The sequence below is a fragment of the Castanea sativa genome, chromosome 5, assembly GCF_040712315.1.
Source record: "Castanea sativa cultivar Marrone di Chiusa Pesio chromosome 5, ASM4071231v1".
Lineage (NCBI taxonomy): Eukaryota > Viridiplantae > Streptophyta > Magnoliopsida > Fagales > Fagaceae > Castanea > Castanea sativa.
In genome coordinates, this window is record NC_134017.1 from 36,373,244 (window position 1) to 36,387,059 (window position 13,816).

Below are 13,816 nucleotides of genomic sequence, written 5' to 3' on the forward strand. Positions count from 1 at the left end.
ACTACCTCATTTTTCTATATTTGGTAGCCATTTTAAATAAGTTAAAAAACAATCTTTCAATTTTCTTTATTTAACTTGGTGTACAATAAAGTTGTTTTCCAAAAAAATAAGTGGAAAACAATCTATAAAACTAAGTCATACTTTTTATGTTAACTAAAAATAGTTTTTTTTTTAACACATTTTTTCTAATACTACCAAACACTTGAAAATATGAAAAATTAAAAACTATTTTTACACTATTTTTCATCAAAACAGTGTTACAACCTAACCGTTAAAAAGACAATGAAAAAAATATATATAAAGCCAGGTAAGTTCGACAATGGCTAGTTTCACCTCTTAGCATGCTGTTATCCATAAAGGGTTGATATCCTTCGCACCAAATGTTCTCCAATTCAACTTGTTCAAAGGCTCTTTTTTCCCCCCTTTAATGATAACTGGTTAAAAAAATAAAAATAAAAATAAATAAATAAATAAAAACATTAATGAGTTGAATGAATCCCAACTGAGTTTTGGCCTAGCATTTTGATAGCGTATGCTACTTTGATTAGACTGCCTAATATGTAGCAGCTTCAATCCTCAATCCTAAAAGTTTCCTTATAACTCGATTAGAATTGCATTTCCCATTCACAAAGAATTTTAATACATAAATAAACTGCTGCAGTTTGGAGAACAAATATATATATATATATATATAGCTGAATATTACAGATGAATTTTGAATTGGCACATGAATAACAATTACATACAATTAAACCCAAGATACAAACGGTAATCTCCAGAATTAAAGAATCAAAATTAGGAGATTATGCACTACCAGAAGACCAGGCTTAAAATGTTGCATTAAGCTTTAGTGCTCTTTACTGACAAACGCCAAGGATGATGACACAAAGGTAGGAAAGCATTGGGAAAAAATAGTGAGACGTGAGAAACTGTAATTCATTTGGAAGTGTAGTATTTTATATGCAGTCCCATCAAGGGGTGTCAATTGAGCCGCCGCCCCACAATTGCAAAAACTCATTTGCATGGAAGAATTAACATTACTCTTGAAGAACTAGATTCAATTCCTGAGCACATTTTGCCAGCAAACCACCCTTCCTGCAGGAAAATCAAGAGCGAAAAAAGGCTTAATTTCTATATGTCAATTGCTAAATTTGCAACAAGGAAAATTAATCAGACGCCCAGGAGACGTGCATTCCACATGTCAAAAGCAATGTTGTCAATGGACTCACAAAATGACCAGGAAAGATTCAGTATGCCCAAATGAAGCTGAAAAAGATGCTACACACACATAACATAGCTAAAGGATTTGTGGTTTGGCCTTCAGGACAGGAGAGAGAGAGAGGAACTAATAGAAGTCAAATGAAGAAGATTTTTGGCCATCCCTTAAATCAATTTAGTTCAAATTCCTAAATTTTTCTGACTTCACTAAAATAAAAAACCAAGGCCTAGGGTTTTAGCCATCCCTCAATCACGATAGATTCAATTGGTGAGAATTCTCTAAGCCTTCCAATTCCAATGTAGCAATTTGCAATACGGACCAGGTTTTATTGGATGTGAATTTTGAAAATCTAAACCATTATGTTCTTGACACACATATCAAATTTCATTCAAATCAGATGTTATTTACTGTTCAATCAATAAACTTATTTTTTATGCATAAATTTAGACCACAAAAACTTAAAATTTAAACATTTAAGGTGTGTTTGGATACCGCTTATTTTGCTGAAACTGAAAAGTTATTGCTGAAAGTACTGTAGATAAAGGTAAAAGTTAGTTGAAATAGAATAATGAGACTCATAAATAATACCAAAAAGTGCAGTGGGACCTATAAATAGTAGCAAAAATAAGCTGAATAGTAAAATAATTTTAATTTTCCATCCCAATCCAAACGCACACTTAATTGATGACAAAACTATTGATCTTTGATCCTCTTGAAATTTTGCAAGCATGGAGGATACAATAAAAACATGCAATCCGATGGTTACATTTTCTAAATTCGCATCCAATAAAAAGATAGAGATGAGTTTGAAGCATTTTTGGAGAGAAACCATTTATATCAAAATAGGAGATCTTGAGTTTGATCCCTATCTTTGCTCTACCTCCCATTTCAAATTTTAAAAATCCCACATGTTGGGCCTGACTTATTAAGAGGGAATTTAAGGTCCACAAGTGAGGGGGAGTATTAGAATTATGGTTAAGTGATTAAATCTACCATTTCCTAATAGTTTGAACTTTTGGAAGAATTGGTAACGTAACAACAACAATAATTTCTAAATCCTAAAATGAAAACTTCAAAGTTCAGCCATTACCATCTCCATCAAATGGCACTTTGTGAATTGTGAAACTCAAGATGACATGCTTACCTTACAAGAGCTGGAAGAATTTTCTGGATCTTTTGCATCTGGATAAAGCACTGGTTGCAGCATTCTAGCCTGTGCTCAAATTTTCAAATAAAGTAGGTTCATCACACCAAATAAGTTTCATTAACTCTTATCCACACAAGAATCTAAAAGGAAAATGCCCATATTATTTTGAAAAAATAAAACCTTTGCTCTGCATGAAGATCAACACCAACTGCTGGAGGTGCTGAAACAGTAGAGTGTATTACTGGTCCAAAGACTGCAACAAGCTTCAATAGCATCTCCAATGATAAACTTGCATGCCTGTAACATTTGCAGCGTAATAAAATATCCATCAGAAATTCTGTCAACTCCAATATAATTTGGGTTAAATACTCCCCCACCCCTGCGATCTAGCATTTATGGTAGATTAAACAGGACCTAATATAAACATCATTTAACAACACCATTCGATGACAATACTAAAATGTCAGGAAAAAGAAGTTCAAGAAGGATTCATCTAAAACAGTACAAGCGCACTCAGAGTGTGTTAGAAGTTTTCATTGCCGTTTTTTTTTTTTTTGTTAAAAAAAGTTGTGTAAAAGTACTTCTGTACCTAGATTAAGTGAAGCTTTAAAAAACTTCATATAAGCTGGAGGTGAAATAAAACTGACATTTTAAGCTAACAGACCCTTGAGCATCACCCCCCCCCCCCCCCCTCTCAAGGTTTAATACCTACCCCTAAAAATTACATTGCCAAAATGTCAACAACCTATGGGCTGGAGTCCAAATGAGTAAAATGAAATCATGCTGAAAAATATGGTTTTCTCATCATGGGAGCTCAATATATAATTTATTATGAACCATGTGAGAAAATTCACATTACTTCAGATAATCCAGCTCTAGTTGCAGGGTCCTGGCCCTCATAGGGTGAGGACTGCACTAAGATGGTAAAAAGTCCTAGGCCAAACATCTTCCAGTCCCTAGCATTATGAATTTGCTTACCATCTTATGCATGAAAGAATTACCTTTCTACCTTGCTATCCAGCAAGCCCAAAAGAACAGGAAGCAAGCAAGAAAACAGATCTAAGGTGAGAATCTCCATTTTCTCCATGAGAACACTGATCACATCAGCTTGCACCTGTATCAGGATCAAATGATGATCAGAACAACCAAATATGCATAAAAAAAACATTAATTACTAGTGCACTAATGGCACCTTTAATACACTAGAAAAAAATACACTTGCACTTTTTCAAATAAATACCCACAGAAAGATCTGGAAGCCTCCTCAGTGCACTAATGGCACCTTTAATATCATTGCGCTCCCAAAAATGTCGCACCACCTGCAAGTGCACATTATAACAAGTGACTTCCAGGGTAAAAGCAACTTTAGAACAAAGTTTCAATTAAAATAAATTAAGGTACTTGAACAACACATGGTGATGGTTGGTTCATTTTTCTCTTTCCACTCTTTGTACCAGCAAGAAGTCTTTTCCATCATTACATAGAGCTAGATGCATTTTATATAGAGTTCGTTTGTCTAGACGAAACTGAGAGGTCTATGTTGGAGAGAGAGTTTGATAAGGAGGTGGAGCGTGATAAGGCCCCTGGGCCAAATGGGTTTACTATGGCTTTCTATCAAAAATGCTGGAGTGTTTTAGAAGGGGATGTAATGGCTTTTTTTCAAAGATTTTCACAGCCAGTGTGTTTTTGAGAAATCTCTTAATACCACTTTTCTATGTTTGATCCCCAAGAAGAATAATGCAGTAAATATTAAAGACTTTCGTCCTATTAGTCTTGTGGGCAACCTTTATAAACTTTTGGCTAAGTGTTAGCTCATAGGCTACGAGGGGTTTTGGATAAATTGATATCTGACTCAAAATTCTTTTGTGGGAGGGAGACAAATTCTTGATTCGGTTCTAATTGCCAATGAATGCTTAGACAGCCAGTTGAAGAGTGGTATTCCTGGTGTTATAATTAAGCTGGACGTTGAGAAGGCTTATGATCATGTGAACTGGAATGCATTATTTTACCTTATGGAAATGATGGACTTTGGGGCAAGGTGGAGTAGGCGGATTAAAGCGTGCATCTCTACAGTTAAATTCTCAGTTTTGGTCAATGGATCTTCTACAGGTTTTTTTGGTAGTTCTCGTGGTATTCGCCAAAGGTATCCGTTGTCTCCGCTTTTATTTCTTCTAGTTATGGTAGTGTTGAGTAGACTTTTGAAGAGGACTAAAAATGGTGGCTTTCTTTGTGGCTTTCAAGCAGGGTCCAATAGACATGGGGCTTTCTTTGTAGCTTTCTTTGTCTCCCACCTTCTTTTTGTTGATGATACTATTTTGTTTTGTGATGCTTCTAGGGAACAATTATTATACGTGCGGATGGTGCTAATCTTCTTTGAAGCTATTACAGGCCTGAAAGTTAATGTAGGCAAGAGTGAGATTGTTCCCATTTGTGATGTTGGGAATTTGAATGGTTTGACGTGTACCCTTTGCTGCAAGATGGGCACTCTGCCTATGAGAAATCTAGGCATGCCTCTAGGGGAACATTATAAAGATTCGCCAATTTGGAATCCTATTATAGAAAAGATGGAGAAACGGCTATCTGGATGGAAACGACTTTATTTGTCAAAAGGTGGAAGGCTTACTTTGTTAAAAAGTACTCTATCGAGTCTTCCCACCTACTTTCTATCATTGTTTACTATCCCTCAAGCTGTGGCAGCTAGAATAGAAAGGATTCAGAGGAATTTCCTTTGGAGGGCCTCAGAGGATGTTTTTAAGTATCCTTTAGTTGCTTGTGATAACGTATGCTTGCCAGTTGAATGTGGTGGTGTGGGGATCCGAAGGGTTGGGTTGTTTAACAAGGCTTTGTTTGGGAAAGAAAATAATAGATTATGGCGTCAAGTTATAGCAGCCAAATTCTTTAGCCAGATTCTGTATAATGTGGGGGAGGGTAGCCGTGTTAGTTTTTGGCATGACCCATGGTGTGGGCCTACTCCTTTGAAGGAACTCTTTCCTACTATGTTTGCTTGCTCTTTGTCTAAAGAAGCCTGGGTCTCTGACTTGGTTGTATCTACTTTAGAACGAGGTAGGAGCTGGAATTTGCTATTCCGTCATAGTCCTCAAGATTGGCAGGCAGCCACTATCTATTCCTTTTTTGAGTTTATTATTCCTCTATGCCGAGGGGTGAGGGGGGTGATCAGCTGGTCTGGAGATTGACTAAGTCTAGTGTTTTTGATGTGCGCTCGTTTTATAAGCTATTATCTAGTCCTAACATTGATGCCTTACCTTGGGAGTGTATTTGGCGAATTAAGGTGCCTAAACAGGTTTCTTTCTTCTTATGGACAATAGCTAATGATGGGATACTCATCATTGATAATCTTATTAAGAAAGGTCAGTCTCTGGCTAATAGGTGTTGCTTATGTTGCTGCGATGGGAATTAATGGACCACATTCTTCTTCATTGTAAGTTCTCTCACACCTTATGGTGTGAAATTTTTGTAGTGTTTGGGATCCAGTGGGTAATGCCAAGGTCAGTCAGCTCTTTTTTCTTTATTTGGAGAAATTGGTTTGGAAAGCATCTTTCTACCATTTGGAATATGGTCCCGGCATGTTTAATGTGGTTAGTTTGGCAGGAACGTAATGCCTGCATTTTTGAAGACAAGGCAAGAACATTAGAACATCTAAAATGTCTCCTTTTTCGTACTCTGTTTCTTTGGGCTCGTGTTTGGGGGTGTATGAACTGTACTACTGTATCCAATTTTTTAGTTTCTATTTCCTTTAGCTCTTGATCTTTTTGTATTTGTTGTCTTGTTCAAAGTGTTCACCATCGTGAACATGATGTTCCATTTTTTCTTAATAAAAGTCTTATTACCTATCCAAAAAAAAAAATCTAAATTGCAATACATCTATGGACAATTCAGCACATCAAGCTTGTTATCTTTATAGCATGAATTAGTCAATGTCAGGGACTGTAACTACTAGTAGAAAACATTTTATTATGGACAAAGTTTTCCTCCAACCCATTAATGGCTACTCATAAAACCATCAACATGCATTATTTAAACATGTCACATGACTTATTAAATAGGTCATGCAACTAAATATCAATTCCCACAGTGGGTTGGAGAAACTTTTCTTCAAACCAGTTTGTAGGTAAACTTTTTCCTTTTATTATTACTAATAAAGCCATAGGTTGCATGTCATCACTTAATTATTCAAGTTGACTTCAAGAAATAAGGTTACCTGTAATTTTGTTAGGCGGGAGCGAAGGGTACTTAGGAATAGTTCATGAGTTTGCATGAGATCTTCGGTAACATCCTTATCATTTGAAGATGGTGAGTCCCTTCCAGAAGTTTGAGGTTCTCCTTTCTGTTAATTAGAAAACAATATGAAACAAAAAGTAAACAGCTTTAGTTAACCAAAAGTGACATTGCATACACATGTAAGTTTATCTTTCTATGTAAATGTTTCAAGAACAATTAATCTCCCACTGGTTAACAGAAAATTGCCACAAAGTCTCATTTGAATTGCATCTTCAACTGAATATTTTCAAGGAAATACACAGTAAGTCATAATGTGTTCCTATAAAAAGAGAATTTAGGGAAAATAAGAGCAGATTTTTACCCCCAATTTCCAGTTACATATCTTTAACCAATTCACAAATTGATTTCTCCACATTATCTAAAAGGTGAAAAGGAATGGCAATCATCAGATGATCTGAACCATTTTGGATTAGTAAACGGAAGGTTTCCCAAGAAAGAAATATTATTGAGGGATAATTCAATTCAAATATTCTTGATTATATGTTAGCAGCAAAGTCCTTCCAATGACTTTTCTATATATACCTAATGAAATTTTGAATTATTTTTCAAAAAAAAATCCTACTTGTTGAAAATTTCCTCCTATATATTAATAGGGACCTAAACTGTGAAAATCTGAATTCTCAAACTCAGCAGAGATGCCACTGTTGACAAATGGCTATAGACAATAGTCTAGAAAAGCTTTTAAAGAGTTGAAATGTTTTACCAGCAAAGTGGGAGTTCTATCTGCTTCAGGTATCACACGAGACATAGTAAATGCTTGATCTTCAATACTATTAAATCTTTCTCTTTTTTCAAACCTCTCAACCAGAGAGCGGGTCCTTCCTTGTACAACTGCAACTGCCAAATGAAATTCTTTAAAGAGTCAAGATCCATCCCACTTGTATATTCCATAAAATAAAGCAGTTGGTAAGCAATGGCAAACATCCATTGACCATTTTAACAGGGCTTATCCCTTTGCTACAACATAACATGAAAACTACTTATTTCCATCAACAGAGAATGAAGCTATTTCATAGATCATCAACAAAACCACTACTAATTAAGGAATAGTAACTGTCGTTCATCAGCTAACTTGATATCGAGGCAAAAGAAAAGGTACTAAAGGGGCAAGCATTAAAAGAGATACCATAGGATTTACAATTTATGATTTTGGAGGACAACACTAACAGAATGGTCCATATGCCTCTTGTACAGTACTAGGTTTGAACTAAAAGAGAGGTTCTAATTCTGGTGTTGGCAAAACATATGATCAAAGACTCAAATGATTTAGAAATACAGGAAAAATTTGAAAGTCAGCTGAAAGCAGCATGCTTTACATTATGTAATATTAGAAAATTGGGTGGAATTAGATATTGTACCCAGGGCCGGGTTGATGCATTTGGGGGCCAAAGGCAAAAATTGAATTGAGGCCTTTTATTTTTAAAAAAAATTAATACTACTTAAACTCTGTTCTCTTGTTTTAGATACAAAATTATTAATTAACATGAACTACATATAATTGTTTTTTGAGAAAGTATATACATAAAATTTGAAAAACTTTTCACTTGTTGATGCGGCAATTGATAGTGGTAAGTAAAATAATGATATTAGTAGTGGACTTAGATTTGAAATAATAAAAGATCGCCAACTCAAGTGTAGCGAAAAATGTTGTGAAATTTTTTGCATATTGCTCAATTTTTCCCCCTTTTTCAAGAAATGCTTTATTCATAACATTTTGACAACACATCTTAAGTGTTAAGTTGTTACTGGTTCTAATTTGAACCCAGCACTAAAATTACTTTTTTGCCCACCAATAATAATTAGTAACAACTTGCCACTTAAGGGGTTTAATTCGTCGTGATGTTGCATTACACTGTAATATTACATTATTATAATCTTACATTAAGGTAATCTCAATACAAGAATACAACACTACATTGTTTAGGAAGGTGATAAAATTAAGGTGATGTAATATATTTTGTATTTTTAGATTATGGTAATATTAGAAAAAATAAAATAAACCAAAAATATTAATGTCACATCATCGTAACGTGCATCACATCAAGGGCACATCATAGTGAACCAAACTCCCCCTTAGGATTTGTTGTGAAAGTATTATGAAAAATGTTGTGGACGTAAAATTTCTTTTTCTTTTTCTTTTTCTTTTTTTCTTCTTTTTCATTTGATAAAAAATATTATTTTATTTATCGGCTAATATTTGAACTTAATTGATATTACAATGAAAGAAATAACCCTATTGGTTAAAATTTGGGGGCTTTTTTTTTTACTTAGAGGCCTCAAGCGACCGCCTCATTTTGCCTATACTATAGAGCCGGCCTTGATTGTACCGAATGGCTATACAAGAAAACAATAAGTAAAAATGACGGCATCTATTAGAAAGTAATAGTTGCAAAAACTGTGACAATGTGGTTTCATAATATGCGTAGAAGACAAATTCTTTGCATACATAAGAGTGACTGATTACATTTAATGTGTTGCAAGACAGTTAATGCTAACTAAATGCAGTCTGACAAAGCAAAATGATACAAAACTTCAGTTGAGTGCCCAAAGATTTTTGAGTTAAGGCTTCAATGGGTAAATGGAGATCATCAGCTAACAAACACATTAATGGGAAAAATTGTGTGGATAGAAAGTAGATGGGCTAGAGGAATAAAATATGAACAGGACAAATCAATGACAAAATATATTTATATTTCATTTGTAAACAGATGGCATTATAGTACAAGAACTTACAGCTTTCCTGATTAGACGGTGTTCGTGGTGACAAAATTTTGTCAAGCTTTTCAGTAACAATCTTGATATTAGAACGTTTATCCTCACAGGATTCTCTAGATCCGTCTTCAGATCCATGTTTGGATTGGAAGTTTGAATCTATTGCACAATCTAAATTGCTCGTCACATTGCTCAAAGTTCCAGATTCAACAACTTCTGGCAGCCTCTCAACCTCAATTTTACTATTTGATGGCCTCCGAACATGGGCTGGTCTGAGCAACATTCCACGTTTTGTCCTTGAAAAGCTGATAGATTCCTTTCCAGAATTTGCCCCATCTCCTACTTCAGCACCGTCCCTAGGTACAATGCTAGGAACAACAAAGGACTTATCAAGTGCTTTTTCATAAGATCTTGCATTCAAACCTACTGAAGGACTCTGCTTCTGAGATGGCAGACAACTCATATCCTTTGAATCCAATGGGGGTGCCACTTTTGGAGAATTGAAGGACTCAGCTCTCTGTGAAGTAACAAGCTTTCCACCAGTAGCTTTGAAAAGAAGACAAAACAGCACATCAGGGAAAGTTGGATTAAAATGGCAGAAATAAATGCCAAAAAAGCATTGACATATCCATAATAGATCACTTTTTAGATTAGCACTTGTGTCAAATTAAACTCCTATGCAAATTTCTGTCTTCAGTATACCTTCTCAATGTCCTAGCCTCCTAGGCCTTGACATCATATTAACTTGGGTAGAACCAAATCCTATCTATCTCCATAGATCAGAAACCAGAACAGCTCTGAATTACGCAAGCCCAGACTAGTTCAGAATAAAAAAAGCCAGCTAAACTTTGACCACAATTGAACACAAGCTACAATATGCCTTTAGGTGCAGTTTTCTCGATGCAAGTTGTACCCACACTTAACATGGGCTGGAATATACTAGTCTCTGGGTCTAGGGTACATAATCTGCTGCAAAAGACAGCAATTTGTCGATACCCTTTCAAATACTAATGGATTATATAGAAGTTTTTTTTTTCCCCTTAAGTTTTGGCCCCAAAGGGAGGGGAAGGGGAGATTCAAAGATTATAGAGAAGTAATGGTTTTGCCTCTTGTAATCAAAACTTTCAATATGATAAAAGCAAACAGATTCTGACCTTGATCATTAACCTACATTCATCTAGAAACTATTATGCTAAGTTAGCTCATTAGTTGCAATTACAATCATTTTTAATAGTTTTGACATAAGTATTTATACAATTACATAAAAGTTAATATACTTGAGCATTTTGTGGGCACTATGGATACTACAACTCTTGCTTTAACACTACACTCTTCTAACCTATGGTTGGCTAAACCAGGCCAAGACCTCCATTCCTCCATTGATTAAGAAAAACCAACAAAAAACACCCAGTATCTAGAAACTTGAATGCGTGTAAGAGAATTACCAAAATAAACTTTCTGAAAAGATGATGAATAAGGAATTCAAATTCTGACTGGGGGCAAACCAAGCCAATCTCCAACATATGCTATAAAAGACATACTTTAACACGTGGGGGGTGGGGAGGGGGTAAGAATGAGTTTAAATGCAAACTCATAACTAGCACAACATTTTCTTTTATATATGTTTTCTGATCTTTTTTTTTTCCTCCTCTTTTTCTATATGCTTGTTAAGCAGCTTTGATACTCGATATATATAAGTTGTGGGACCCCTCAAAAGTTCTACATTCTTGGATGTGGACCATGTTTATGATATTAAAAACTGAGGACTTTTGTTGAATAATCAATTGTTTCAAAGTGTAACATTTCTATAAAAAAAAAAAATAACAACTTACAATCCACGTATATGTTCTTTATCTCTTTTGTCTCATACTCCGGAGACATACACCACAAGCCTGAAGTTGACCTGATACCAGTTCCCCCTTTCTCAGAAGAATGGGTTCCCTGGAAATTAAGATTAGTTTTCTGCTCTGTACGGTCATTTTGCTCAGGTCTTGAAGTAGACCCATATGGCTCAATAAGCTGCCATAAAGAATATAACTTAAATTGACTTAATGGTACAGAGAAAATTAAAGAGATAAGAAAAAAGGGGGAACAAGTTACAAGGAAAGATAACAGTACCGATATATCTGCTACCCAAACTCCAACAGAATTGCGATAGTATGAGCAAGCCAGAAGTTTTCCATCATTAATGCATTGGTCACCAAGTGTTGACCATCCCATATCAACAGCATCATGACAAATTACAGGCTCCCATGAGTAAACCTAAAATTTCCAAGCATGGATGTGATGTTTAGGTACGATCTTCATACAATTTCATTAAACTACATGACAGTGACAATCCAAACCTTCAAACTATCTTCCAACCCAGAAAATAGGGTCCTTCCATCAGGATGAAAGGTGATTGCCCGTAGTCCTGTAGACTGTAAAGGGGTAACTAATTTTGTTAGAGAAATTGGATGCAATCCATATCCAAGTATTATAAAATTAAATAAATAAATAAAATAAAAAAAGGCTGGCATAGAGGACAGAAGAAAAGGAGGCCTGGTACATGTCTTTTGCATTTTAGGGTAAACCCAGCATAAGATTGAATTTCCAAGATACTTAAAGTGACTAAGCAACTTTCATTTTAAAGAACACATAATGTCAGATACCTCAGGTCTAGTAGATCCAATTAGTTCAAAAGTTTCCAAATCCCAGAATTTCACTGTTCTGTCTGCTGAACCTGTAAAATGAATCATATCCATACGTTATAAAAAGCTTACTAATTACTAAATAAACAAATTAGCGAGAACACACTGATTTCAGGAGGCAGACAAAAGGAATCAGAAGAATGGGTATATCTATATGTACTTGAGACAAAATGTTTAAAAAAAATAAAATCAACAACTAAACGTTGCTAACTTGACATAAATATAGTGTTAAACAAAACAGGTCAATAAAAGTTTGAAAATTGCTTCTTCTATTTTTTGAAAGGAGAGGGGGGAAGGGAACTAAACAAATCTAACATAACCAACAAAAACTAACAACCTCTACACTCTAAAAAAAATTCAAGTCAGATGCTGTACCTGTGGCCAGGAGAAACTCGAGGGGATGGAAATCTAGGGAACGAATGTGACCTTGATGGAATTTAAAATCGTGCAAGAGCTTTCCAGCTGTTAGATCCCAAACCTGTTCAATGGACAGTGTGATGAGAAGAAAGCAGCAAACAGCATTAACATTGATGATAAGATAATTTTATTGTTAATTGACCTTGACAACATTATCGAATCCGCCAGAAACTACCCAACGACCGTCAGGAGTGAATTTGATAGTAGTAATGCCTTGAGTGTGTCCTTTGTATGTGTGAATGCATCCTTTCTTTCTAATATCCCATATCTTTAGATTAGTATCCACTGAACCAGATGCAAACAACTCTCCAAATGGATGAAATTCAACAGCACTGCAGTTGTTGGATCTGTGTCCACTAAGAGTTCGAACCACTACGCTTAAAGAATAGCAATCAAACAATAATAATTACATTCATATTCTTCTTCTGCGGCATAATTAATTGCGTTAAAAAAAAAAAAAAAAAGGAAATGGACTTTAACTCTTTACTTCCTCCAAATCCCACAGCTTTATGACACCATTAGAAGCTCCGGCCAGCACCAAAACTTCATCAAAAGCTAAACATTCAACTGGAGCTGTATGTCCACACAAGGTCTGTATAAAAACAAAATTGATTATTAATTTAGCAAGAAATATAATGAAAGTATCCTCCTCCTCCTCCTCCTCCTCCTATTACCAGTAAAGAATTGGGTTTCCCAATGCTCCAAAGATTAACTTTATGGTCATCACCACCGGTTACAAACAGACGACAAGCCTTCTTCCCAATATTAACGCAGTTCACAGTGGCAGTGGTGGAATGAGCCACAAATTCCTCTGTTTTTTTTTTTTTTTTCAGTCAAAGCACACAAACAGTAAACTGATTTTTGAACTTACTTATTAAACAAACTCTAATGCTTCTTTTACTTTTAAGTTGCTGAGAGACAAAGTAAATATGCAAAAGCATAAAAGAAGAAGAAGAAGAAGAAGAAGAAGTAGCTGAAACCACAGTTCAGTAGAAAAGCAAAGTAAAACCCTAAACAAAAGGATACGTAGCTTATATCCACGCTTCGCCATTTTTTGCCGAATTCCAGAGCTAAAACGGAGATCAAGAAACTTGCTTTGATTGCTTCACAGGAAAAGGAAAAGGTTTTATTGCTGAGGAAATTGAAATCCGCAGAGAGAGAGAGAGAGAGAGAGAGAGAGAGAGGGAAAAAGGAAATAGTAATTTGGACTCGGAGTCACTCATCACTCTCGGTCACGGACCCCACACCCCAGGCTCCTCCTCCTCCTCCTCCTCCTCCAAATCCAAAATACAAAAAACAAGGTAAGTGTGTGTGTTGTTCTGAGTCTTTCTC

At 35.4% G+C, this 13,816-nt stretch overlaps 1 protein-coding gene across 2 annotated transcripts; it reads right to left on the reverse strand.

The window, feature by feature from the left end:
* Window positions 1-661: 661 nt before the first annotated feature.
* On the reverse strand, window positions 662-13,816 carry LOC142636402 (katanin p80 WD40 repeat-containing subunit B1 homolog KTN80.1-like). 2 transcript variants are annotated; one of them, XM_075810616.1, is made up of 17 exons: window positions 13,511-13,816; window positions 13,159-13,295; window positions 12,965-13,076; window positions 12,627-12,856; window positions 12,443-12,545; window positions 12,029-12,099; window positions 11,723-11,797; window positions 11,496-11,639; window positions 11,210-11,396; window positions 9,399-9,923; window positions 7,369-7,502; window positions 6,586-6,711; window positions 3,611-3,685; window positions 3,368-3,480; window positions 2,547-2,663; window positions 2,364-2,432; window positions 662-1,095 (listed from the first exon to the last, which is right to left on the reverse strand). In XM_075810616.1, the coding sequence occupies exons 1-17, from the start codon at window positions 13,533-13,535 to the stop codon at window positions 1,038-1,040; spliced, it is 2,301 nt and encodes a 766-aa protein (XP_075666731.1). In that variant the 5' UTR covers window positions 13,536-13,816; the 3' UTR covers window positions 662-1,037. The 2 variants fall into 2 exon arrangements, with proteins under 2 accessions (XP_075666731.1, XP_075666732.1); XM_075810617.1 differs by lacking the exons at window positions 13,159-13,295; window positions 13,511-13,816 and having other exon boundaries at window positions 12,972-13,076.